At 45.6% G+C, this 25,645-nt stretch overlaps 1 protein-coding gene across 1 annotated transcript in view; it reads left to right on the forward strand.

Moving 5' to 3' along the window:
• The window catches only part of rab36 (RAB36, member RAS oncogene family), a 79,091-nt gene extending 64,626 nt beyond the window's left edge, over positions 1-14,465 (forward strand). Inside the window, exons 10-11 of the mRNA XM_078553864.1 lie at positions 8,146-8,265; positions 13,246-14,465. Coding sequence (XP_078409990.1) covers positions 8,146-8,265; positions 13,246-13,310 — 185 coding nt within the window. The 3' untranslated portion in view covers positions 13,311-14,465. The remainder of the gene's footprint in view (positions 1-8,145; positions 8,266-13,245) is intronic.
• The last annotated feature ends 11,180 nt before the right edge of the window (positions 14,466-25,645 follow it).

Genomic DNA, 25,645 nt, shown 5'->3' on the forward strand with positions numbered 1-25,645 from the left:
CTGAATTCCAGAGGTGAGGTGAGAGTGACTGCCCTTGACATCAAGGCAGCATTTGACCGAGTTGGCATCAAGGACCCCTAGCAAAACTGGAGTCAGTGGGAATCAGGAGGAAAACACTGCACTGGCTGGAGTCATACCTAGCACAAAGGAACATTGTTGTGGTTGTTGGAGGTCAATCCTCTCAGTTCCAGGATATCACTGCAGGACTTCCTCAGGGTAGTGTCTTAGGCCCAACCATCTTTAGTTGCTTCATCAATGGCCTTCCTTCCATCATAAGGTCAGAAGTGGGGATATTTGCTGATGATTGCACAATGTTCAGCACCATTCACGACTCCTCAGATACTGAAGCTGCCCATGTCCAAATGCAGCAAGACCTGCACAATATCCAGGCTTCGGCTGACAAGTGGCAAGTAATATTCGCGCCACACGAGTGCCAGACAAAGACCATCTCCAACAAGAGAGAATCTAAGCATCGCACCTTGACATTCAATGGCATTACCATCGCTGAAGCCCCCACTATCAACATCCTGAGGGTTACCATTGACCAGAAACTGAACTAGACTAGCCATATAAATACTGTGGCTACAAGAGCAGGTCAGAGGCTTGGAATCCTGTGATAAGTAACTCACCTCCTGTCTCCCCAAAGCCTGTCCACCATCTACAAGACACAAGTCAGGAGTGTGATGGAATACTCTTCATTTGGCTGGATGAGATCTCCAACAACCCTCAAGAAGTTTGACACCATCCAGGAAAAAGCATCCTTCTTGATTGGCAGCTCATGCGCAAACATGCACTCCTTCCACCACTGACTCACAGTGGCAGCAGTGTGTACCAACTACAAGATGCACTGTAAAAAGTCACCAAGCCTCCTTAGACAGCATCTTCCAAATCCATGATCAGTACCATCTCTAGAAGGCCAAGGGCAGTAGACACATGGGAAAGCCTCCACCTCGAAGTTCCTCTCCAAACCAAACACTATCCTGACGTGGAATTGTATCGCCGATCTTTCATTGTCTTTGGGTCAAAATCCTGGAACTCCCTCCCTAATAGCATTGTGGCTCTACCTGCACCACATGGACTGCAGCAGTGTAAGAAGGCAGCTCACCACCACCTTCTCAAGGGCAATTAGGGATGGGCAACAAGTGCTGGCTTAGCTAGTGGTGCTCACATCCCATAAACAAATTTTTTTTTAAATTGCACATGGCAAATTCCCACAAACAGCATTTTGATAATGACCAAGATAATCTGTTTCTGTCATTTTGTTGAGGGATTAACATTGGCTAGGATGCTGGAGATAACTCCCCTACTTTTCTTCAAATAGTGTAATGGCCTAGTGAGCCACTCAGTTGTATAAAACTGCTACAGAAAAGTCAAAAAGAAATAAAACCAGACAGGCCACCTGGCATTGACCGAGGCACCGGAAATGACAGAGGCATACCATGTCCTGTCAACCTTGCAAATTCCTCCTCAATATCATCAGGGACTTGTGCCTAAAATTGGGACAGCTGTCCCACAGACTGTTCAAGCAACAGCCTGATGTATTCAAATTCACTGAATCATACCTTACAGCCAATGACCCAGACTCCTCCATTACCATCCCTGGTTATATCCTGTCCTACTAGCAGGACTGACCTACCAGTGCTGGAGCCAGAATGGTACAGAGGCAAGAGGGAGTGGTGGCCGTGGGAGTCTCCAGCATTGACTCGAACCCCATGAAATCTCATGGCATCAGGTCAAACAAGGGCGGAAACATCCTGCTAATTACCACCTACTGCTCTCCCTCAGCTGATGAATCGATGTTCCTCCATGTGGAACACCCACTTGGAAGAAGCACCAAGGGTAGCAAGGGCACAGAATATACTCTTGGTGGGGGACTTAGGATAAGGCACCAGGACCGGATGAGATGCATCCAAGGATACTGAGGGAAGTGAGAGTGGACATTGCCAGGCACTGGCTATAATTTTTCAGTCTTCTGTAGACTCAGGAGTGGTGCCAGAGCACTGAAGAATTGCAAACGTTTACACCCTTGTTTGAAAAAGGGTGTAAAGATAAGCCCAGCAACTACAGGCCAGTCAGTTTAACCTCAGTGGTGGGGGATCTTCTGGAAACAGTAATTTGGTGCAAAATGAATAGTCACATGAATAAATGTGGGTTAATTAAGGAAAGCCAGCATGGATTTCTTAAAGGAAAGTCATGCTTAACTAACTTGCTGGAGTTTTTTTAAGAGGTAACAGAGAGGGTTGATGAGGGCAGCAAGATAAAAAGCAAAATACTGTGGATGCTGGAAATCTGAAATAAAAACAGAAAATGCTGGAAACCCTCAACACGTCTGGCAGCATCTGTTGAGAGAGAAACAGAGTTAACATTATGAGTCCAATACAACTTCTTCAGAACTGCAAAGTTCCAAAGAAGAGTCATACTGCACTCAAAACGTTAACTCTGTTTCTCTCTCCACAGATGCTGCCAGACCTGCTGAGGTTTTCCAGCTTTTTCTGTTTTTATTTATTATTGATGATGGCAATGCTGTTTATGTGGTGTACATGGACTTCCAAAAGGCAATTGATACATTGCTGCAAGCAGATTTGTGAGAAAAGTTATAACTCATGGAATAAGAGGGACATTAGCAACATGGATACAAAATTGGCTGAGTGATAGGAAAAAGAGAGTAGTGGTTAATGGATGTTTTTCGGGCTGTAGGGATGTTTGTTGTGAAGTTTCCTAGGGGTTAGTGTTGGGACCCTTGTTTTTCCTGATATATATTAGGGACTAGACCATGGTATACAGGGCACAATTTCAAAATTTACAGATGATACAAAATTTGGAAACATTGAAACTGTGAGGAGGATAGTGCAGAACTTCAAAAGTTCATAAACAAATTGGTGGAATGGACGGACAGGTGGCAGATGAAGTTCAACGCAGAGAAATATGAAGTGATTCATTATGGTAGGAAGAACATGAAGAAACAATATAAAATAAAGGGTACAACCCTAAAGTGGGTGCAGAAGCAGAAGGACCTGGGTGTGCCTGTGCATAAGTCATTGAAGGTGGGAGGACAGTTTGAGAGTGTGGTTAATAAAGCATGCAGCATTGTAGGCTTTATTCATAGGGGAATAGAGTATAATAGCAAGGAGGGTTATATTGAACTTGTGTAAGACACTGGTGTGGCCTCAGCTAGAGTGTTGCGTCCATTTCTGGATGCCGCAGGTTAGGAAGGATATGAATACATTGAAGAGAGTGCAGACTAGTGATCCAGAGACCCAGGGTAATGCTCTGATGACCCGGTTCGAATCCCACCACGGCAGATGCTGAAATTTGAATTTAATAAAAATCTGGAATCAAAGGTCTAATGATAACCACAAAACCATTGTCGATTGTTGTAAAAACCCATCTGGTTCACTATTGTCCTTTAGGGAAGGAAATCTGCCGTCCTTACCTGGTCTGGCTTACATGTGACTCCAAACCCACAGCAATGTGGTTGGCTCTTAAATGTCCTCTGAAATGGCCTAGCAAGCCACTCAGTTGTATCAAACCACCACGAAGACTACAAAAGGCATGAAGCCAGACAGATCACCTGGCATCAACCTAGGCACCAGAAATGACAACGGCAAACTCAGCCCTGTCAACCCTGTAGGGTCCTCCATACTAACATCTGATGGCTTGTGCAAAACTTGGGAGAGCTGTCTCACAAACTAGCCAAGCAACAGCCTGACATAGTCACACTTACGGAACCATACCTTACGGATCATATCCCAGACACCACCATCATCATCCCTGCATATGTCCTGTCCCACCGGCAGGACAGACCCAGCAGACATGGTGGCAGTGTGGTATACAGTCGGGAGGCAGTTTCCCTGGGAGACCTCAACATCGACTCCGGCCACATGAAGTCTCGTGGCATCAGGTCAAACATGGGCAAGGAAACCTCCTGCTGATTACCACATACCGCAATCCGCCCCCAACCCAGCTGATGAATCAGTACTCCTCCATGTTGGACACCACTTGGAGGAAGAACTGAGGGTGGAAAGAGCACAGAATGTACTCTGGGTAGGGGACCTCAATGTCCATCACCAGAGTAGCTCGATAGCACCATTACTGAGCTGGCCGAGTCTTAAATGACATAGCTGCTAGACTGGGTTTACGGCAGGTGGTGCGGGAACCAACAAGAGGGAAAAACATACTTGACCTCAACAACCTGCCTGCCGCAGATGCATCTGTCCATGACAGTGTCGGTAGGAGTGACCACCGCACAATCCTTGTGGAGACGAAGTCCTGTCTTCCTATCGAGGATTCCTTCTATAATGTTATGTGGCACTACCACCATGCTAAATGGGATAGATTTCGAATAGATCTAGCAACTCAAGACTGGGTAACAACGAGGCGCTGTGGGCCATCAACAGCAGGAGAATTGTACTCAACCACAATCTGTAACCTCATGGCCCAGCATATCCCCCACTCTACCATTACCATCAAGCCAGGTGATCAACCCTGGTTCATGCAGAAGGGCATGCCAGGAGCAGCACCAGGCATACCTAAAAATGAAGTTCAACCTCGTGAAGCTACAACACAGGACTACCTGTGTGCCAAACAGCATAAGCAGAAAGTGATAGACAGAGCTAAGCAATTCCACTACCAACGGATCAGATCTAAGTTCTGCAGTCTGCCACGGCCGTGAATGGTGGTAGACAGTTAAACAATTCACTGGAAGAGGAGGCTCTACAAATATCCCCATTCTCAATGATGGGGGAGTCCAGCACATCAGTGCAAAAGATAAGGCTGAAGCATTTGATACAATCTTCAGCCAGAGGTGCCAAGTGGATGATCCATCTCGGCCTCCTCCAGATGTCCCCAGCATCACAGAAGCCAGTCTTCAACCAATTCAATTCACTCCACGTGACATCAAGAAATGACTGAAGGCACTGGATACTGGCAAAGGCTATGGGCCCTGACAAATTTCCGGTAATAGTACTGAAGACTTGAGCTCCAGAACTAACCACACCCCTAGCCAAGCTGTTCCAGTACACCTGCAAAACCGGCTTCTACCTGGCAATGTTGAAAATTGCCCGGGTGTCCTGTGCACAAAAAGCAGGACAAATCCAACCCAACCCGGCCAATTACTGTCACCCCCCGCCCCACACCATCAGTCTACTCTGCATCATCAGTGAAGCGATGGAAGGGATCATCACAGCGCTATCAAGCTGCTCTTGCTTAGCAATAACCTGCTCATTGATGCTCAGTTTGGGCTCTGCCAGGCCTACTCAGCTCCTGACCTCATTGCAACCTTGGTTCAATCATGAACAAAAGACTGGAACTCCAGAGGTGAGGAGGTGAGGTGAGAGTGACTTCCCTCGAATCAAAGCAGCATTTGACCCAGCGTGGCATCAAACAGCCCTAGTAAAACTGGAGTCAATGGGAATCAGGGGGGGAACTCTCTGCTGATTGGAGTTATACTTGGCACAAAGGAAGATGGTTGTGGTTGTTGGGAGTCATTCCTTTCAGTTACAGGACGTCACTGCAGGAGTTCCTCAGGGTAGTGTCCTAGGCCTAACAACCTTCAGCTGCTTCATCAATGACCTCCCTTCCATCATAAGGCCAGAAGTGGGGATGTTCACTGATGATTGCACAATGTTCAGCACTGAAGCAGTCCATGTCCAAACACAGCAAGACCTGGACAATATCCAGGCTTGGGCTGACAAGTGGCAAGTGACATTCACACCACACTAGTGCCACCAATGACCATCTCCAACTAGAGAGGATCTAACCATCACCCCATGACATTCAATGGCATTACCATCCTGGGGGTTACCATTGACCAGAAACTGAACTGGACTAGCCATATAAATAATGTGGCTATAAGAGCAGGCCAGAGGCTAGGAATCCCGCAGCGGGTAACTCACCTCCTGACTCCCCAAAGCCTGTCCACCAGCTACATGGCACAAGTCAGGATGCAATACTCTTGCCAGGATGAGTGCAGCTCCAACAACACTCAAGAAGCTTTACATCATCTAGGACAAAGCAACCCACTTGATTAGCACCCCATGCACAAACATTCACTCCCTCCACCAATGACATACAGTGACAGCAGTGTGTTTCATCTACAAGTTGCACTGCAGAAACTCAGCAAGGCTCCTTAGACAGCACCTTCCAAATCCACAGCCACTACCATCTAGAAGGACAGGGGCAGCAGACACATGGGAACACCACCACCCAAAAGTTCCCTATCAAGCCACTCACCATCCTGACTTGGAAATATATTGCCATTCCTTCACTGTCGTTGGATCAAAATCTGGGAACTCTCTCCCTAACAGCACTGTGGGTGTACCTACACCACATGGACCGCAGCAGTTCAAGAAGGCAGCTCACCACCACCTTCTCAAAGGCAATTAGGGCTGGGCAATAAATGCTGGCCCAGCCAGCGATGTCCACTTTCCATGAATAAATAATAAAAAAGATTCACCAGAATGGTTCCTGGAATGAGTAACTTCAGTTAAGAAGATAGATTGGAGAAGTTAGGACTGTTTTCCTCAGAGGAAAGAGGCTTCACCAATTCAATTCACTCCATATGATATCAAGAAACGGCTGAAGACCCTGAATCCAGCAAAGGCTATGGACCCTGACAACATCCCAGCTATGTTACGGAAGACCCCTAGCTAAGCTGTTCCAGTACAGCTTAAATACTGACATCTACCTGACAATGTGGAAAATTGTCCACATATGTCCTGTCCATAAAATGCAAGACAAATCCAACCTAGCTCACTACTCCCCCATCAGTCTACTCTCAATCTTCAGCAAAATCATAGAAGATGTTGTTGACAGTGCTATCAAACGGCACTTATAGAGCAATATCTTGCTCACTGATACTAAGGGCAGAATTTTACATTTGGCGTGCGGGCAAACGTAAAAAATCGAACATGCGTCCTGACGTCACAGCGCACCATTGCAATATTTCATTCTGCGGGCACATGCCGGAGTCGGCTGCGCATCTGCCGATAATTGAAAGGCCTATTAAGACTATTAAGAAGGTAATTAAGTTGAAGTTTACGCTGCCCGTCCAACCTAATGGCTGGCTGGCAGGCAAAGGAAACCTCATCCACGAGTGGGATGAGGCTTCCTAAAGCTATTACAAATTAAATAAAAACTTTCTTTTGAAATTAAAAACATGTTCCATCTTATGTGGTGCAGTTTATTGTATTTATTAATTTTTTCAAAAAGCGTATCAATCTCCGTGCCTCAGGGAGATTGAAGTGCTCTGTCGTGCACATGTCCAAACTGTACGCCAGGTCCGCTCCCTCCTCCCCCCGCCCGCACAGTTAGCACTATCACTCGCGATCCACGCAGGGTGGGCCTTAACTGGCCCGCCTGCGTGAAATCGCGGTGCGGAAGCAATCGCAGACGGCAGTCAGGTTCCCAACCACCACCCCCAGCCCCCCAGCTCCCATTGATCCCGCCCAACAAACGTAAAGACAAATGTAAAATCCTGGCCTAAGGGTGGGATTTTCTGGCCACTCCCACCGGCAGGATCTTCTGGTGCCGCTGAAGTCAATGGGGATTTGAATGGCCCGTGAGGAAACCCACCGCAGCAGGGCTGGAAAATCCCAGTCTCAGTTCCAGGGTGACTCAGCTCCAGATCTCATTACAGCCCTAACCCTGGTGTTGCATTCTCAGCATTGGCCACTGTTAGCGGTGGCGCTGGTAAGCTGCTGATTGGGTGGCAGCTTTTGGCAGCATTTACAAACCCGCTGGCAGGGGAATGTAAAATTCTGACCCAGGAGTGACTTGTCATAGAATGGGATACAGATGGTTAAAACACCCAGGCTAGCTCAGAGCAAATAATAATGAAGTGAATTCACTTGACCCCATCCTCATTCCTGAGCTGACTGATGGGAATTTAGTAGCAGTAGTTCGTCATGTTTCAAATGGAATTAACTATGATTTTGACATTAACTAGTAAATATGCAATAGAATAATTGCATTTGCAGCTGGTGATCTTTAAGGTATATGGGATGCCTGGAATTGTAATTTTATAAACCACTGTGGTTAACAAAAGGCAATTTAACCCAAGAATCGTGAACCAACCCGTGAAGTGGTTAAGATGAAATTGGGAGAACATCTTGTTGAAATTGAAGTTGCGGTACATTCTGCCCACAGGTGAAAACGTGACGGAATTCTTCTTCAGAGTGGCAGCCCTGGCATTTGAAGCATCTTTACTGAAAGAACTGGAAAAAAAAGACTTTCCTTCTGCGAGGATCGGTGAGGGAACCACCATCCGTAAGTGTTCACTGGAATGAAGCGGAATTTTGCACAAAGCATCTATTCTCAGGTTGCTGGTTTTAAAAGTTCTTAATTGAAAGTTTTGACCATTAGATAGGAAGACAAATTGGCCTCGCTTCTGCCACTGCCTCACTTGAAACCAAACACGTTTTTCTCTTCCCTTCATTTTGGGCAGTACACAAAGTCCCTTGTTCCGAATTTCATCTTCCCATCCAATCCCAATCCTGCCCATATTTCTGCTGGAAAACATGGACTGCAGCGGTTCAAAAAGTTGGCTTGCCTCCTTCTCAAGGGCAATTAAGGACAGGCAATAAATACTGGCCTTGCCAGCGACACCCAAATCCAATGAACGAGGAAAAGATAATTACTTCCTGATCTTGGCCATAAGCAGGAGCAGGATGAGAAATGGCAGAAATGATGATCTGAAATTCTACTGTTAAAACAGCCAGCCAGTTTAAAGCATGTACAATGGTATTGTCAACATAACAGTTTCTGAAATTCTTATAGTTTAATCTAGGGAAGACATGGATTCACTTTAGCAGTGCACTCAGGGAAAATATGCCTTTAATACTGTTGTCATTCCAAAAATCCATGGTCATTCTGATTGTGTGGCCTTTATGATGCTTAGCCGTAAGAATTCATAAAATATCTTTCTATAGTCAATAATCACCTGTCTCTAATGATAATTCAATGCCATTTGTTTTGGTTGTGTTCTGGATTAAGCTTTCAGACAAGAGTTTGTAGCAATTTTAGTGAATATATATCTCCATCCCTGTGCTTTATTTGAAGGCCTTACTGAGACATTCTGAAAAACTAGTGAATGTAATATCTGTAAAGAAAAACAATGGGTGGAATTTTCTGTGCCCGCTGGCGTCAGGCGTGTTTGGCAGCTTGAGCGAACGATATGGCGATAAGGCCAAAAGTCGGTTTCACAACATTGTGAAACCAGTTTGCAACTGTCCACTCTTCCCATCAATGGCGGGCTGCGTTTCCCGCCATTGGACTTTGGAAACCCCATTGTAATACGTCTGCAAATCTTTATAAGCCGAGCCTGCCAGAATCATCCCCCCACGCTGCCACACCGACGTGTTTCACAACAGCATATATAAAGCATGCACTTGGCGGGCTGCACTTCGAAGGGAACTCCAAGGTGAGTGCACAATAACGTTGCGCAGCACTCGCCAGGGTTGTCTGTTGGACTTCGAGGTTGAGGCACGTGCATTCAGGCGACGGCACAGGAAAGTTGCCTGACAGTGTGGTGCCAGGGCAAGGCTGCCTTGCGGTTGAGGTGTGTTGTGAGGTGGGCATGGGCTGCACTGCGGTTGAGGCGACTCGGGGTGGGTGGGCAAGGGCTGCACTGCGGTTGAGGTGACTTGGGGGAGTGGGCAAGGGCTGAACTGTGGTTGAGGTGACTTGGGGGAGTGGGCAAGGGCTGAACTGTGGTTGATGGTAGTGCACAAGCACTTGCAGGGTGTGGGGGAGGGAAGCGGCCATGCATTCAGGAAACCTTGTATGAAGTAACCATTCCTCCGCGGCTGAGACAGTTCAGATGCAGCCACATTGACATGCTTAGAGTCTCCATCTTATCTGCCCACTCAAGCAATGCAGAGGCATGAAATTGCCACCAAGTGCTCCTGAACTTTTCACCCCTCAACCACACTGCAAACTAATGAGTGTTTTAGTGGACTGCAGAACAGTGGACAGCTGGACACCTTGTACAATCTCCTTGCTAAACTGGCCATGGAGCAGTCACTGGTGGAGGCATTCACAGCTCCTTGCAATGTCATCATTCAGGTTTGGACCAGTCTCCCCATGGTTCAAGCTAACAGTGCAGCCTTGCAGTGTGGTTTAGGTGAATGCCTGCGCCTGAGCTAAGAGCACAGTATACAGTCCAATGGGCAAGGCTGCTGACAGTCGGTCATGTGGAGTGGGGCGGGGGAGGATGGCATCTCGGGCAACCATTCAGCGCACTAAACTCTGGCCATCCAAGTGGTGACCAGCACTGTCCAGGATGCATTAAGGGGCCTTCAGACTTAACCAAGAGATGTTCTTAGAACACCCACACTAACCCAAACGTCTCTCTCTTTCATCCTGGTGACCTAGCTGCATGCCCTATGACTTAAGGAGAGCAGAGACAAAGGAGAAGAGAGCGACTGAGGCACCTGGCTGCGCAGAGGGAGGAGCAGCACCCTCAGGAAGAAGTGGTGGCCGGGGCTCCCATTCACGCCGCTGAAGAGCCACAGCTGGTCAGCGCCTAGCTAGACCCAGGGTTGCCTTTCATTCCTGCAGAGAACCAGTGTCGCCGAAGACTGCGCATATCTAGGGAACTGGTCGGTCACATCTGCCACCTGCTGCTGGATTTGGTGCCACATGGACATGGAGGGCATCCACTGCCAGTGGCTGTGAAAGTGACTGCGACGCTCAATTTTTACGCCAGTGACTCTTTTCAGGGCTCCACAGGTGACTTCTGTGGGATATCACAAGCCTCCATCCACAAATGAATCCATCTTTGCAAGGGCACACAACTTTGTGCATTTTTCCCAGGACCAGGAAAGCCAGGATGCAAGAGCGCTGGGATTTGTCCAGATCTCCGGTTTCCCACAGGTGCATGGTGCCATCAACTGTTCAGATCTCCATCACATCTCCAAGCTGTCAAACATGTCAACTACAAGGGCTTCCATTTGCTGAATATTCAGCTGGTGTGCGACCACCATAAACACACTCTGCAGCTCTGCGCACAGTTCCCAAGGAGTGTCCACAACTCCTACATTCTCAGTCAGGTCTCAGATCCCTGACTTCTTCCAGGGCCCACAGAGGCTGCAGGGATGGCTCATCGGGGGCAAGAGGACATGGCTGATGGCACCCGTGTGACAGCCTCAGACTGCAGTAGAGAAAAGGTATAACGATACTCATGTTGCAACTTGTAGCTTGGTGGAGCAAACCATTGGGATGCTGAAAATGAGGTTCCAGTGCCTGGACCAGTTTAGTGGAGCCCAGCAATATAGTGCACAGAGGGTGTCATGCATCGTCATCACCTGCTGTGCCCTTTACGACCTGGCGCTGCAACTGGAAGAGGATCTGGCTGAGCAGGAAATGGAGGACCTGGATGTTTCCTCCAATGAGCAGGATGTCGATGGTGGTGACAGTGAGGAGATCCTCCACAGCGACAATGACAGTGATGAGCACATCACATTGGCCAGAGGAGGCAGGCACGCTCTGGGGGCCCTCGTAGCTGCCAGATTTGTGAAAGATGATGACTATATGCAATGAGGAGACACCATAGATCTTCACATTGCATCTCTACATGTTTGACTCCGGTCTGGCTGATGCAGCGCACATACCCTCTGTGATAAGGCTCGTGTCATGGGGATGCAATGGAGGCCCTAATAGTCGCTCGATTCCAGGAGGATGATGGTGACATGCAGTGAGGACTCTCCATAGATCTTCCGAGAGCAACTTGCTTGTGCTCTGTGATCAGGGTCATATCGTGGAGACGCAGCCATGAAACTTTAAAAACACCTGATCCTTTGTCCATCTTCAGCACCTGACCCCTTCAGGAGCACAGTGTCACTGGTCACAGATGATGACGAGATGGGGGCCAGCCCCATGTTAAAGGTGCTGAGAGCACAAAGAAAGCATCACGGAACTCTGTGATTCAGAAAATCTCTATTCATGCAGGAAAAGCTGGCACACAACAACAAGGAGAGGTGACTGATGGAGGAATGCCTGAAATCAAGGTCCTCATGGACTTTAAAAATAGACCCATCCAGCAGCTGGTGAAGATCTGGACCGTTCCTGTGCTGACGGTGAGGTCAGCGCTGCTCTGCCAAGTGAGGATCCAGCAGTGCAACATCCATCAGACAACCATGCTGAAAGTGATGTGTCCTGTTCCGCTGTCCCCTGCCTTGCATTAATTATCTCTCCCTGCTTTCGCTGGGACATATGGGAAACATCTGATGGAGTCCATCATCCCTCACACCCCCTCACCCCCATATACTCCCCATTAATACCAAACTGATTAGCCTTTTTGATGCAGTCTTTAATGGGCCATTAATGATCTTTGGTGGAGATAAAGTGACAGTGATAGGGGGAGGTGACCATTGAATCTGTAAAAATTCTGATGCTAGTGACATTGAAAGGGACTCAATTTACCTGGCCTATGAGCTGATACCATAAAGCATGGGCATTTGCAATTCCATGGTAGGTCTCCTGTGCAACTTTGGTCATTTTCAGCAGTTTGCACTGTTCCCCATTCAGCCCTGCCAGATTCACACCATAGTTACAACAGGAGACCTGGTGAACCACCGTGGAATCTCACAGCCAGGGTAAATAAGCCGGTCATTCCTGCAGGAATTTATCACCCACGGGCACTGCTTCTCATTATTGTCTTTCAAGCTGAAGAATGAAAGCCCGTTTAGCATTTATACAAAATGCCAGGGTGTGTGTTAGAGACACATTTCAAAGTCCAGTCTGAAATGATTTCTCTTAATCATAAGTTGAGCAGACTTTTCAAATTCTTCGAGTGAGGATTTCTAATGGATTTTTAATTTTACTTGTGGTTTGATAGGTAATTAAGTTCAGCAAATCTGTCGACATTCTTTGAGTTACCAGAGTTCACCAATGATTGTGTTGTTGTGGCAGACACTGCCATGAAGTGGTAGGATTGAGGTTTGCAGCCTTCACTGTCAATTGCAGACTAGGCTCTTCCTTTAAAGCCACTAAGTGTAGGAATGGGTTAGGGGCATGTGGAGAGATACTAATGAAAAGCAAATCCCCTCTTGAGCCGCTTGAGGACAGTTCATAAGAAACATTTCACGGGAGTGGGAGTGGTTAAGCTGGTCAACTCAGCAGTAAATGAGGTAGAGTGAGAAGATGGATTTAAAGAGGGAACAAAATGCAATGACTGCTAAACTTACAATAAAGAGAAAATAATTTTCCTTGTAAATTTACAAATATCTTTTTCTTCCAAAAACACAGGAATGGATAAAACTACAGCTGAGCCCTCAGGAAACAGGATCAATTCCAGCAATGGCTGCTGTTGAAATTCAACATCCAGACTTTCATGACATTGATTAACCCTCCATTTGTTTCGTACACCATGGTATTGGCAAACACAAAGAGGTTGTGGATTTAAACAACACATTGACTGCAGTCTGATGTCAGATTGAGGTCCAATAATTCTGGACATGTGTTACCTGTGATTTATATCAATAGAAAAATCTGGGAGAGCTAGAAACTCCTGAGCATTAAGATTCTAAACAGAAATTGAGTTGTGGGCTGAAGTGGGCCTTTCAGAAAGGTATTGATAACCTCTGAGGGTAAAAGAAGAAATATATCAAAATAATAAATATATATAAGACAAATGCCACTGAAGATCAGTTATTTATTAATTTGGATTAAGGATTATTTAATTGCTAATACCACACATGTCAAAGGCCACTTCAGTGTGACCTAATGTCTATAACAAATAATTTTTTAAAATTGCCCTTTTGTGAAACAGCATTGAGTTTGCTAAATAGCTGAAGGTTTTTGAGATTGTTGTGTGTAATCTTCATAAAATATAAGCATACTGTTTTTCATCATTAACAAGGCTATTTTAACGATCACGACCCAAAAATGGAACCCTGAGGAAGGGGAGGGCCATTAATATTTTTTGGTGTGAAGACAAATGAACATTGACAACCTGAGGTGAAATCTTCTTAATGGGACTATAATTATTGAACAATGCTAATTTTAAATGCCCAGTGCTGGCATGGAATTTATGTTGTCTATCAAATGTAATGAGTGTTTTATGAATTTCTTGTTTTGTGTATAAGTATGCTTGGAGTTTAGAATCACCAAGAGATTACAGCATGTTGGAGATCGATTTCTCTGGCTCAAGGTTTATGCCTTTTTCCCTTCGATGATGAATCCTGATCTTAACCCTCCCATCAGGAGAACTGCTAAGTGAAACCCAGGTACTCCTAACTAGGAGGAAGGGAGAAATCTGAGGTTGGTGGGGGCGTGGAGGTAGCTTTGAATTGTTCTTATGCCTAGTTGCTGAATTCAGAATGACTTTGATAGAAGCATGGAATGCTTTTATCCATTTGCAATGAATAGGCAGAAAAAATTGTTGTAAAAGTATCATAGAAGCATAGGAATCCCTGGCGAGCAATAAACCTGAGGCATGAATGCTGCTTTAATTTAATCCCATACAGTTACATCCAAAACATTGATGTGTTGGTCCTCCCACGCACATTAATATTATGCTGCTTGATCAGGCAAATTGGACAACAAAATGTATTTGTTCAACTTTTTCCCTTCTTGGGCTCGTCCTAGCACCACCTCCCAGCCCACCACTCCTGACTCCCCACTCTAGGTGGGGAGGACTGAAGCTGCCAATCCTTCAAGGGAAATCTGAGTAAAAATGTGATTTCAGACTAGATTTCTGGTCTCCCAGTTAACCACCCAATTGTCTCTCCCCAAGCTATCAAAGTCCCTGGACTTGTCTTCTGCTATTCATCTCTGATTTGATGGTTGCTAAATTCAAAGCTAACAGATTTTCAGTAAAGGGAAATGGGTTGTCTCTGCTCATTTATTGTATTTTAGACCTACATGGTGTACAGGGCAGAAAAATGATTTAGAGTCGGTCACAGTGATGTGGACCTAACACAAGGGACCAAATGGCCACCTTCATTGATTCTTTCCTTTCTTTAAATCACTCCTATGATTCGATGATATTCGGAGGCTTCCTTCTCACCACTGCAACCTCAAGATTAGCAGTTTAACATGCCTGAAAACTGACTTTTCTACCCAAACTGAACAAGTAAATGAAACTATAATTATGTTCACATTTTGTATAGTATAAAAGCACCTTTAACATTCCAATTAACTATGAGTCATACACATTGCATTTTTTTCAGCAATGTTTTGAAGTTGTGGGGTGTAATCAAGAGATACCAAGGCATCAATGGGCCTTTTCTTGAGTTGAAGCTGAGATGTTAAGTACAGCTCATTCACTTTTGATTTGTGATGGTCTCGCTCATAGTGAAATAAAATCTGTCCATGCTACGTTCTATTTATACCCAAGATAAAATTTTTATTCATTCTTGCAATGCTCACATCCCAAGAACAAATATAAAATGAAATGGCTACTTGACTGAAGTGCCTCAGTGGATTGAGTGACACTGTTATCAAAACTCATTGAGGATCGGTATTCTTTGGCAAGAAGGGGAGAAAATTGGATAAAAGATGTTTAAGTTACTTAGGATTGTGTGAAAACACTGAAAATAATTAATCATTCATAGGGCATTATGAGGATGTGGCCTAGGTGTGAAAGATGTCAAACTGCTGTGGAAGGTCATTTAACAGTTTGTGTTACGCTATCTGCATTGTGTAATAAAGTATAAGAGTGCTTTCAATTTGTCTTGTAGCCTTCTGAAACCAAATTCCTGTTCATACCAGTTTCTTTCATTTCCTGTTTTATGTATGAACAACATATGAAAAATAGGAATTCAGAAAGTGGCCATGATTTTATCATTTGAGGACACTTCCAGGGCAGTTCTGAATTTACTGAAATGCTATGGAAGTAAAGGAATGGTTTCAACGTTAAATGCAAATAGCGGCCAATCTTATTAAATTGGTAGCCTTTGAACAGATACATTAATGTTGCAGACCTAGCATATATTTATATATTATCTGTTTAAAAAAAATAATGTCTTGGTTGCTCACTGAATTGGAAATGTGTTATTGTGTTATTGTGTTAAATGTGCTATTGTGTTATTTCCAGCCCACTGCTGATTGAAGTAATCTGAGATTACAATTGTTCACACCTACTTCAAAATATTGATCGTACACAAGTATTTGTCTCTCTTTAAAAGTTTAGGTTTTATCAAGCCAAATAACTTGCATCATCAAATCATGCAGGTGTTGCTGCCTTTTCACTTGCATGTGGTAGTATCTTGTCAAAATAATACATATGTTCCTCTCATTCTACTTCATCAGAAATCATGAGTATTTTACATGAGTAATTCCACAAAAAAAACCTAAATTATTGCCATAGTTTATGTACCACAAAGCATATATGTCTTGAAACAAGTTCAGTAACCATTCATCTGCTGGACTTGTCTATTTTTACCTTGTGATTCTCCAAGATTGATTGCATAGTTGGAATTACAGGTATGTTTGTTTTGCCTACTTATGAAATTATTGCTCCATCCAAATTGATTTATATAAATTATGAATTTATTTTAATTTAGCACTAATTTGCACCTGCTTAAAAAAAGGAAACTTAATTAAATTCAACATTGCTGCAGCCTTTTGTAATTGAGTTCTTTCCACCCTAAGGCCTGAATTTTCGTGGGGATAGAGAGGGTCTCCAACTTAACCAATATGGTGCAGGAGTCCCAATTTTGGAAGTCCTACTCCTGAACACAGCACTCACCACTTTTGCTGAGGGTGGAACAGAGGATTGTAGTTTGTATGTTAGAGGTTCACTAAAAGTGCAGCTGCCTTCAAACAGACACAATTTTCATCTGTAGGATGTGCAAAATACCACAAAAGGTCTAAAGCTGCTGGAGTCATTTGGAGAGATAGGGTACCCTTTAGCAGAGATAAAGGACCTCTTTGGGAGAGGTCAAGTGCCCTTTAGGATTCTTAAAATTAGACATGAATGTGTGTAAGAAGTGTATGCACTCATTGGAACTATCAAGCTGTCAAGGCACTTAAATCCCCAAGCTCTTTAAAAAAAAAACACAGCCTGCTGTAACTGCTTGCAATTGCCTGTTGACATAAGCCTGAGGGTTATCATTATACAATTAGTGCTGCATGACTGATTCCACAACCAATCATTATCACATGGGGGGGGGCTTGTAAATTCACAGTTTGATTGACAGCTGCAAGTCTTTGAAATGGGTCTATGAATACAAATGTATTTTCATAGGAAATTAAGTACTTGAAGGAATTTAAATGTATTGAATGGGTTTTTATCAGTTTTTTTTTAAATAAAGGCTGAAAAAGGCACTTAGAATTTTATTTTATACATTTTATTTCATCTCAGAATGACTCTTGTGTGCTGCCCATGGCAGTTACTGGGTGAGTTGGCATGGAAGGTTTAAGGGCAAAGGGTAGTGGGTGGGGTAGATTAACATGACTTGGCACTGAGTTGGCATAGGGGCTATGAAGGGCCATGGAGGTGAATAGAAGGGCATAGGTTGACATGGGGACTATAAAGGGCTGTGGGGAGTGGGTAAAGCTGCATAGGTTGGTGTGTGTATGCCAGTCCATGGGGGAAGGGGTGGGTGGAGGGCATGAGATAGCATGGAGAATATGAGGACCCATGGGGGATGGGTTGAGGACATGGGGTGGCATGAGTTGACATCGATAGGGAATGGGGAGTGTGTTGGATGAGACTACAGGGCTTTTTTTTTGGTTTTATTGTTTTTTAACAGCTGAAGTCCCAGAACACTGAGGCAGGCCTTTCACACAGCCTGCGTCCTCACTCAACAGCCCCTGTAGCTGCCTCCGAGCTCTTTCTGGGGGCAGCAGGCCCTCCTGGAACGAAAATCCGAAGATCCGGGGCCCTTTCTCCCAAGTTGGGTTTGTGGAATCAGGAATTTTCCTGACTCTGTGCTCCCAGCTCAGGAGCAAAAATACAGCCCCAGTTGTTGACTTTCTCTGAACAAGTGTTTTTCTTGAGGGTGGAGGCATGATTTTTAATGTCATCTGGCTTGCGGGAATCGGGTTATTTACCCTCTGGAATACAGCCAGTGCTGCCGGTACTCCAATTGGCCGACAGTCCTCGGAGGTGGGATATCTGCCATTTAAGAGAAGGTCCAGTGGGAAAATGCCCCCAGTGGAGTGGTGAATTAATTCAGGCAGAGCTCCCGAAAATCAGCTGGTGCACGGGCCAACCTCCACAATCATTAAATTCCACCCATACACTTTAAACAAGAAAACACATCCCTTAACAAAGGTCCTTGTAAATTTTCAGATTGGGTCAGAAATGAAATGACTGGGTTATTAAAATAATTTTGATACCTTAGAATTATGAAATAGGTGTTCTCAAAATTTTTATATTACAGTACAGATACATTGGTTGCTGTGAAATTAAAAGGAACAGTTTTCAACAAGTGTATTTTTTTTGTTTTTACAGCCAGGAGCTTGTTGTCATGGTGATGCCAACAGCCACGTCTCTGAATATAGATAAACACTTCACACTGATTAGGGATTGTGCTATAATTACTGTAAATATATTAATTGACAATTTCTGTATTAATTTAATTGTAAATTATGGCATTTTTTCAGGAAGCACTCTTCCAACATTAGAAGAGAATTTCAGTCATAGGCAACATTATAATGTAAGGAGAGGTACTATAACTGGGAATTTCAAAAAGCTGGTGTTGTGATATCCTCTCAACTCTTGGACTTGGGGGTTTCATTTGATCTCCTGGCCTCTTGCCATCAGGTTCTAAAATGAGATGAGCTTTACAACACCTGTTCATTTCTGGTCGGCGAGAATGTGTAGCTGTCAATGCCCTATAACCTCGTGCTGCTCGGCAATGTCACTCAGGAAACCATCAGCCATTACTGCAACTTATGGAAATGTCACTCTGGCACCTTAAGAAATAATTTACATTTAAGTGCTTAACTTAGCCTTTTACCAATTCCACCTTGTTCCATTGCGCCACAGCCATTTCAGCGACAAGTATTAAACAGCCTAAACAGAGGTGAATGGAGCAATGCAGGTGCAGCAGTCACTGCCAGCACACACCCAACTTTTGAAACGTTATGCTCAGCAGCCCATTCCTGCTCTCTGAGGCTCTACTGCCATTTTGCAGATCCAGGTAGAGCTAAAGCAGCCATTTGAGCACCACTTTGTGAGTTTTAAAAGGCCCAAATTTGCAATTTTATTTAGAAAGGACTGGGATGGTTGAGGGTGGGGAGAGTAGTGGTAGGATTATGCGCTTTTGTTAGTTTGTCAATACAAAATAATAACATGTGGGACTAAGACTTTACCCTGTATATTTTTATGAAATATATGTAGATATCCTCATTGCTATTTCATAAATTTTAAAACTGAACAAGATCCTTAAAATGGCTGAACCTATGTCTATCTGTGGCTCCTGAACAAAAGAAGCCATGTTGCAGTTTCAGGAACCTCGCACCTCGTTATCTCTGAGTAGCCACTAATGACCACTTGTGGACTGCATAGCCCAATTTCAAAGAGAGTTATACAAAGGTCAACTGCATTTAATAACCCAGGCTGGCCAGAAGGAGACTGATGGTCTGCTAAGACCTTTCTTTCAATTGTAATGGTTGAAACATTTAGCAATCTTCAAAACCCAGCCACATTCCAAACGATGGATACACATCCTTTGTTGGAGATTGGGTGGAAAGGTGGGGGTCATGTAACATAGCCCTCTGGCTTGTTGAACAAGTTAATATTGCAATGCTGAGCTGAATAGCTGAGTCTGCTCTTTACCATCTGACTAGCAACCTCACAGACAAGGAGCTCTGCCCAGGTGAAACACCTGGCACCATCTACACTGCTTCTGCTGGAAATCCTATACCATCTCCTACAAGACAGATTCATCTCTGCATTACTATCTCATCTAGTGAAGTCAACACCACTGGAAAAGTGAATTATACAGCATTGGTTTTCAGCCTGACAACCCTTGTGAAGGATTACCTCATTGGACTTTGATTCTGGAGTCTGGAACCCACGTGAAACAATATTTCTTTAATCTGTGGTCTCGGTACTGTAAAACCTCTCTATCCCTCTTTTTACTGTATGAATGTGAGGGAGTGACATTGCAACACTCCTTTCTGCATTACAAGTGTGTGCAAATAAACTAACCCTTTGAGTTCATCCTATCTCAAGTTTGCTGTGGGGTTATTAATAGAAAATTGAATCACATCAAAACTGAAGGTTTGGGAAATATGCCACCGCTTATAAAGAGGGAAAGAAATCAAAACACCTTTCTTTTTATGGACAGGAGAGGAGAAATTAGTGCTGTTTAAATTAACACCTCCCCTGTCCATAACAAATACCACAATTATCCCTTACAAAACTGAAATCAGTGGGTATTGGAAGGGGTGGGGGGAACTCTCTACTGGTTGGAAGATGGTTGTGGTTGTTGGAGGTCAATCATCTCAGTCTCAGGACATCACTGCAGACATTCCTTAGGATAGTGTCCTAGGCCTATCCATGTTCAGCTCCTTCATCAAAGACCATCCTTCCATCATAAGGTCAGGAGTGGGAATGTTCACTGATGATTGGGCTGATTTGGCAAACAACATTTGCGCCGCACAAGTGCCAGGCAAAGACCATCTCCAACGAGAGAATCCAACTATCTCCCCTTGACATTCGATGGCATTATCATCGCTGAATAACCCATTATATACTTCCTGGGGGTTACCATTGACCAGAAACTGAACTGGACCAGCCATATAAATACCGTGGCTGCAAGAGCAGGGCAGAGGCTAGGAATCCTGCAATGAGTAACTCACCTTCTGACTCCCCAACGTCTGTCCACCATCTACAAGGCACTGTCAGGAGTGTGATGGAATACTCCCCACTTGCCTGGATGTGTGCATCTGCAGCAACACTCAAGAAGATCAACACCACTCAGGACAAAGCAGTCCACATGATTGGCACCCCATCCACCACCTGAAACGTTGATTCCTACCACCACCGATGCATGGACCTCCACCACCTGTAAGTTCTCCTCCAACACCAACGCACAGTAGCAATAGAGGTTACCATCTACAAGACGCACTGCAGCAACTCACCAACGCTCCTTTGACAGCACCTTCCAAACCAGCCACCTCTACCACCTAGAAGGACAAGGGCAGCAGATGTCTGGAAGCACCACCTGCAAGATCCCTGCCAAACTACACACCATCCTGTCTCGGAACTATATCACCGTTCCTTTAGAGTCGCTGGGTAAAATTCTTGCAATTCCCTCCCCAACATCATTGTGGTGTTTCTACACCACATGGACCACAGCAGTTCAAGGAGGCAGCTCATCACCACCTTCTCAAGACTAGTGTGGGATGCTGGTGAGCCAGCAATGCCCACAGCCAGTGAATGAATACATTTTTTAAAAGCCTTTCAGTCGTGTGCTGTATATAACCAGGGAGGAGATGATTGACGAAACTGGTGTCTACAAATTCTTTCCCTGTAGGGCTGCTAGTCACCAGGTTTGTTCTGGGGCCCCAATATGGGCTCGAGAACAGAGAAAACCAAGTGTGTAATTTCAAACCGTCGGCTGAAGTGTCGGTTTGCTGCACAATCCGGTCCCCGAGCCAGTCTCCTGCAGGGCTCAGCCGATTTGTGACCCTGGAGCCCCAAGGCACTCAGTCCAAGCAGCCACAGCTCACCCCCTTGGCCAGATCCTGCCTCATTGACATTTCCACTCACACTGTAACACCTGTGAGGTCCACGGGGGGATGGGCAGCTCTTAACTGTTCTGCCAAGTTTCCCATGCCAACTCACCCTTCCTGATCGCAGGAGATCGTTGAAATGCTTCCGGCACTGCACCCATGTGCGCCTCACCACGTCGTGGCTGCTAACCCTGGATGCCATCTCCTCCCAGGCCTTTTTGGTGAGGTGGGGGGGGCCTCCTCCCGTCTCTGGGGACAAAGGTTTCTCTCCTCGCTGCCACCTCCTCCAGGAGGGCTGCAAAACACTCATCTGAGAAACGCAGGACTGACTGCCCCGCTCACCTGCCCTCCCACCTGCCACGTGCACCCGCAATGGATTCCACTGTGTAGACTTCAGCGTCCTTCCATGGCAGCCTTCCAGGGGCTGCTGAGGCCGCTTTTGAATCGGCCGCTGGGTCATAGTTGGACCCAGTGGACATCTTCCCCATGCGCCTGCCCCCACCCGCCCCTTCTTGCTCATTCACAAGCCACATATGCTGGGTGAGCCTTAATTGGCCCGCCAGCATAAATCACGGTGCGCTGCCGATCGTGGGTGGCAGTCGGCTTCCTGACCGCACCCATCCGTCCCCACCGATCCCACACGCCAAGGGCAAAATTCTGCCCTATGTGTCTTTACGTAAGATAAAGGGTTTCAGATGCTTGTAGTTTCTGCTATTGATACTTTAAAGGTCTGGTTGGTTGACACTTTTATGGAGTTGTAGTAACAGCAGTTTTTTTTTAAGGAAGTTATGAATGAATGGATGTTTACTCTCGGGTTGTTACTATAGGGTTCATCAGGTCAGTACAAAGTGTATCCTATGTGAAAGGGCATGGAAGTGCAATGAGCTGGCAAGGAGGGTATGAGGGGCCTTTGGAAGTTGGTGGAAGGGCATGGGCTAGCATGGAGGGTATGAGAGGCCATTGGGGTGGATAGATGGGCATGGATTGACATAGTTTGGCATGGATGGGGCATCAGGGGTGTGTGGGGCAGACAGGGGATATCAGGGGTGAGGACTAGACGGCCTAACATTGAATAAAACAACTGGGCCAAAGTTCAAGAGAACTGAGATGGGCTTTTTAGCCATCCCGCCTCGGCACTCAGGAGCCCCTGTGGTCACCTCTGAGGGCAGGGGGCTCGACTCAAGTACGCACCATCCCACTCCCTGGATTGAAAGTCACTCTTTTCCAAGCACTTTTTTCTGAGGCTGGTGCGCCAAGCCAGGAAATTTCCCAACTCCCGCTACCTACCTCCAACATGAAAATGAAATCCATTCTCAAGAAGAGTCATATGTGACTTGAAATGTTAACTCTGGCCTGAATTTTCACAACAATGGAGAGCTTCTCTGTCATTGCAAAAATGGTGGACAAGGCAGAAAAACTGAAATCCCGCCCCCAAATACAGCTCCCATCATTTTTGCAGATTCGTACACGCGTGTTTTGTGGAGGCAGCTGGCTCCACTCATGTCTGATTTTGGTGAAGCTGGAGAGTGAAATACGACATGTGCAGATTAGATGGGTAGGAGCAGGTCTGAACTTTGAGGATTTATTTGGATAGCTGGGGTACCCTTTTGTAGAGGTGCAGGGATCCCTTTGGCAATTGCTCAAAAGTGCATTACCTGCCACAGAAATAGCAAATAATCGTTCTCAAGTAATCCGAGGGATTAGGAAAGTCGGGCTGCTGGGCTTGGCAGGTCTTTTTTTTTTGCCCCTACAAGATTCTGGCACCCAGGTAGCAGGAAGAACATTGTGCTTGAGAAAGACGCATTGCGCTTTGTCCCAAGGAAAAGTCAAGATAGGCATGGTCCCCTCACATAAATGCCATTGCTTTTAGATAAGGCAGCAAAGCTGCCACCCTGTGCATATGCAAACTATGCCCACAATGCTGAGATGCCATTATGACTTTACACCCAATACATGCTGATATGATTGTATATGCCAATATACATGCAGATAAGGCATATTGCACAGGACAAGGCCACAACTGTGCAGCAACAGCTCTTTGAATCTGCACAACACCTATTCCGACCAACGGTCCAGTTTCTGGAGTGGGCATCACATCCAACATTCATAGCTTCTATAAATCTCAGCTACCCTCACAAAGCACAGCCTCTGCACCCAAAGTAGTGGAGACAGCAGACAAGCAGTATTCCCTGGAACATGCATGGCATCTCGACCTGTACTGCCTATACCTGGGCCAATGTGTAACACTGTCATGGGGATGAGTGCCTTATACCCAGCACCTATGCTTGAGACACACCTGCTGACCTCCATCATGGAGTCTAATCATTGAACCTACCTTAAAGTCAAGCATGGATGGACACTGATTGATGCAAGGAGCACCTCAGTCCTTGAGCCTTTGGACATTGCAACATTATGTGAATGACCAGGGAAGGAAGAAGCCTTCCACTGCCTCATAAACATGGCCACACCCTTGCTTCTGATGACATCAATGCAAGATGGGCTTCAGCATGCTACCTTCAGTATCACTGGTAAGAATGCAATTCATAATGTTAACATTCCTATTGAGATTTGTAGTGTACAAAAACATACCAAGACATCTATGAGTGCGTGAACATATATTCAAAAAGTGCTCAGTTCAATTAGAAAGTGTCACCACAGTGAATCCATTCAAGTGAGCCTATCAGCAGCAAATGTGGGAGAGAAGCAGTCTGTGATTGGAGGAGCAGCAACACTGGCGGCAACGTGTGAGCTCTAGATAAAGAGGTATTGGCCGGGGGAAAAGAGAGGCTGGTTGCCGGGCCAGGTTGGGGGAGAAAGACGCTGCTGGGATGGGTGGGGGAGGAAGAAGCTGCCGGGGTGGGTGGGAGAGGAAGATGCCACCAGGTTGGGGAGGGTGACGCTGTCGGGACAGAAGAAGCTGGAAGCGATGGTGCGAGCGGGAGTGGTGAAGGTGAAGAGATTTTCTGCCCGGTGGTATTGGAGAGAGAAAGTGAGTGAGTGTGGGAGAGAGAGAGTGGGGAGTGCAGATGCTGCCAGGTTGGAAGAGGCCAGATGCGGTGTTGCAGGCAGGAGGGGTAAGGGTGAAAAAAGTCGCTGCCTGGTGGTGGGGGGGAGCGTGAGTGTAGGAGAGAGTGAGTAATTGTGGGAGAGAGTATGTGGGAGAGTGAGTGAGTGTGGGAGAAAGAAAGAGTGAGTGTGGGAGTGAGAGAGAGTGAGTGAGTGTGGGAGAGAGAGAGAATGAGTGAGTGTGGGAGAGGGAGAGAGTGTGAGTGTGGGAGAGAGAAGGTGAGTGAGTGTGGGAGAGAGACTGTGTGAGCGTGGGAGACTGAGTGAGTTAGTGTGGGGGAGAGAGTGAGCGAGTGAGTGTGGGAGTGTGTGTGTGTCTGGCTCACTCACAGTCTCAGGATTCCCGCTTACTCTCACCCTTGCGCACAAATACACAATCATACTCACTCACACAGTAGGTGAGGGTGAGTGAGTGAGTATCAAGAGATTAGGAGTGAGCCAGACAAACTGACTCTGTCCCTCTCACTCTCTAATGGTGATCTTTATTAATTACTCTTTTTTTAATTATCAATTTATTGCTTTGACATTGCTCATTTTTGCTCAGCAAGTTGTGTCTTCAAACCGCAACTTCATTTTGGAATTCATGTTTAATTTTCTGCCAAACCTTATCTTTCCGAAATTTGCTCATCAGCCCCTTGAGTGAGAAAAAATGGAACTGAGGCCCCCACCCCCGCCCCCAACCGCCCAAGTGAAAAGGTTGGACAATCCTGGTATAAGAGCTAATTGGACATCGGGCCATTAGTTGGCCTTTGACTTTATTTAGTGACAGTGCTGCTGTGATAGCCTGTTTGGCTTGTATTACTTTTTATGGGGATTATTTTGATTCAATTTTCCTTTTTCACACAATTGGCAGTGTATATTTGGTATCACGTGATCAGCAGGACAATATCGACTGGGAATCAACACAACAGCTGTATATCCAGGATCATAGATCATGCGTAAACAT

The sequence above is a fragment of the Cetorhinus maximus genome, chromosome 12 (assembly GCF_964194155.1).
Source record: "Cetorhinus maximus chromosome 12, sCetMax3.hap1.1, whole genome shotgun sequence".
Taxonomy (NCBI): Eukaryota; Metazoa; Chordata; class Chondrichthyes; order Lamniformes; family Cetorhinidae; genus Cetorhinus; species Cetorhinus maximus.